General features: G+C 35.5%; 1 protein-coding gene across 1 annotated transcript; it reads left to right on the top strand.

Moving 5' to 3' along the window:
- Positions 1-650: 650 nt before the first annotated feature.
- LOC111889422 (secreted RxLR effector protein 161-like) lies at positions 651-1,280 on the top strand. The gene has a single exon (XM_023885570.1). The coding sequence runs from the start codon at positions 651-653 to the stop codon at positions 1,278-1,280; it is 630 nt and encodes a 209-aa protein (XP_023741338.1).
- The last annotated feature ends 298 nt before the right edge of the window (positions 1,281-1,578 follow it).

Raw genomic sequence — 1,578 nt, 5'->3', positions numbered from 1 at the left:
GATGGGTGTATAGGATAGGAATCTTCGTTGTTGATCCAATGTTGTTCGAAATATTAATGGGATTGGATTGCGACTCGTCCATGCTTGATTAAATAACCTGTTAAAAGATCAGACTTGTAATATAATAGATTAGGGCAAAACAATAAATATCGAGTTACGTCAATTATGGGATGACGGCTCAATAAATATCAGTAAATGCGGAATAACCCTAATCGAAACCTTTTTCACAGAAAAGAAGTGTATGATTTACACAGCCTCCCGCTCTGATACCAATTGATGAGTTAAAAACTAACTTGAAGATCGATTAGATCTTTAAAACATGTAAAATAATAAACGAGTAAACAGCAAGAACACAATAATGGATCAAAGAGTGTCGAATGATTAATCAATAATCCTCAGCAGAGCTCGATAAAGAACTTCTACTGTAGAGGATTTAGGGTTTACAAGAACGATGAAGTAATAATCTGTGATCTATCGTAATCGCTATTGTCTTCTAGATCGTTTTCTAAATCGTTAACCTAATATGCATGCAAGCACATTAATTTATACTAAACCCTATCAGCTCACGGTTGGACAGGCCCAAACCGGAGTAACAAAACTTGGACTATTAACCGAGCCCAATAGACGCAATACATCAAAACTGCAACGCTATGCTACCCAACAAGTTCATAAAAGAGTTATTAGAATCTTATTTGTCTCAAGATGACAAAATAACTCTTTCACCGTTACCAAGCAAATTAAAGTCTCTTTATCGTGATTCTTCAACTTTACCTGATCCAACCATATATAGACAATTTGTAGGAAAATTGAATTTTCTTTTGCATACTTGGCCAGATATAGCATTCACTACTCAGTTTCTAAGTCAATTCAACGTTAAGCGTTGCCAAGTTCATCTAGATGCAGCTATTCATGTTCTTAAATACTTAAAAGGGACGATGTATCAAGGCATTTTTCTTAACAACACAAATAACTTCAAGATTGAAGCTTTTTGTGATTCGGATTGGGCTGCTTGCCCATCTACAAGGAGATCTGTTAGTGGCTATTTTATCACAATGGGAGGTAGTCCTATCTCATGGAAGTCGAAAAAGCAAGCAACTATTTCATTGTCATCAGCAGAAGCTAAATACAGATTGATGCGTAGAGTATGTTCTGAACTTGCATGGTTGAGTAAGCTACTTGCAGAGTTCAATGTCTCAAAAATTACTCCTATACCATTGATGTGTGACAACATGGCTGCTATACATATTGCTAAAAATCTTGCTTTTCACGAACGCGATTGACATTGATTGTCATTTTGTTCGTGAGAAACTTCAAGATGGCCTCATTTTATTATCTCATATTCCAACTACTGTACAGCCTGTTGATATCCTTACAAAGTCAATGTTTGAAAATGATCATATAAATGCTGCATCCAGGCTTGGTCTCTTTACATATCCTCCAGCTGGAGGGGGGGGGGTATTGGAATAAGAAGTCAACATCACAGTTGACTTTGTCAATTAGTAATGGTTGTAACAGATTCTGTTAGAGTTAGATGTAGCAGTTAGATTTCTATTATTTATATATATATATATATATATA

Source organism: Lactuca sativa, chromosome 5 (assembly GCF_002870075.4).
Source record: "Lactuca sativa cultivar Salinas chromosome 5, Lsat_Salinas_v11, whole genome shotgun sequence".
Classification (NCBI taxonomy): domain Eukaryota; kingdom Viridiplantae; phylum Streptophyta; class Magnoliopsida; order Asterales; family Asteraceae; genus Lactuca; species Lactuca sativa.
Note: the sequence above shows the minus strand (reverse complement) of the source record. Positions and strands in the feature narration are given on the sequence as shown.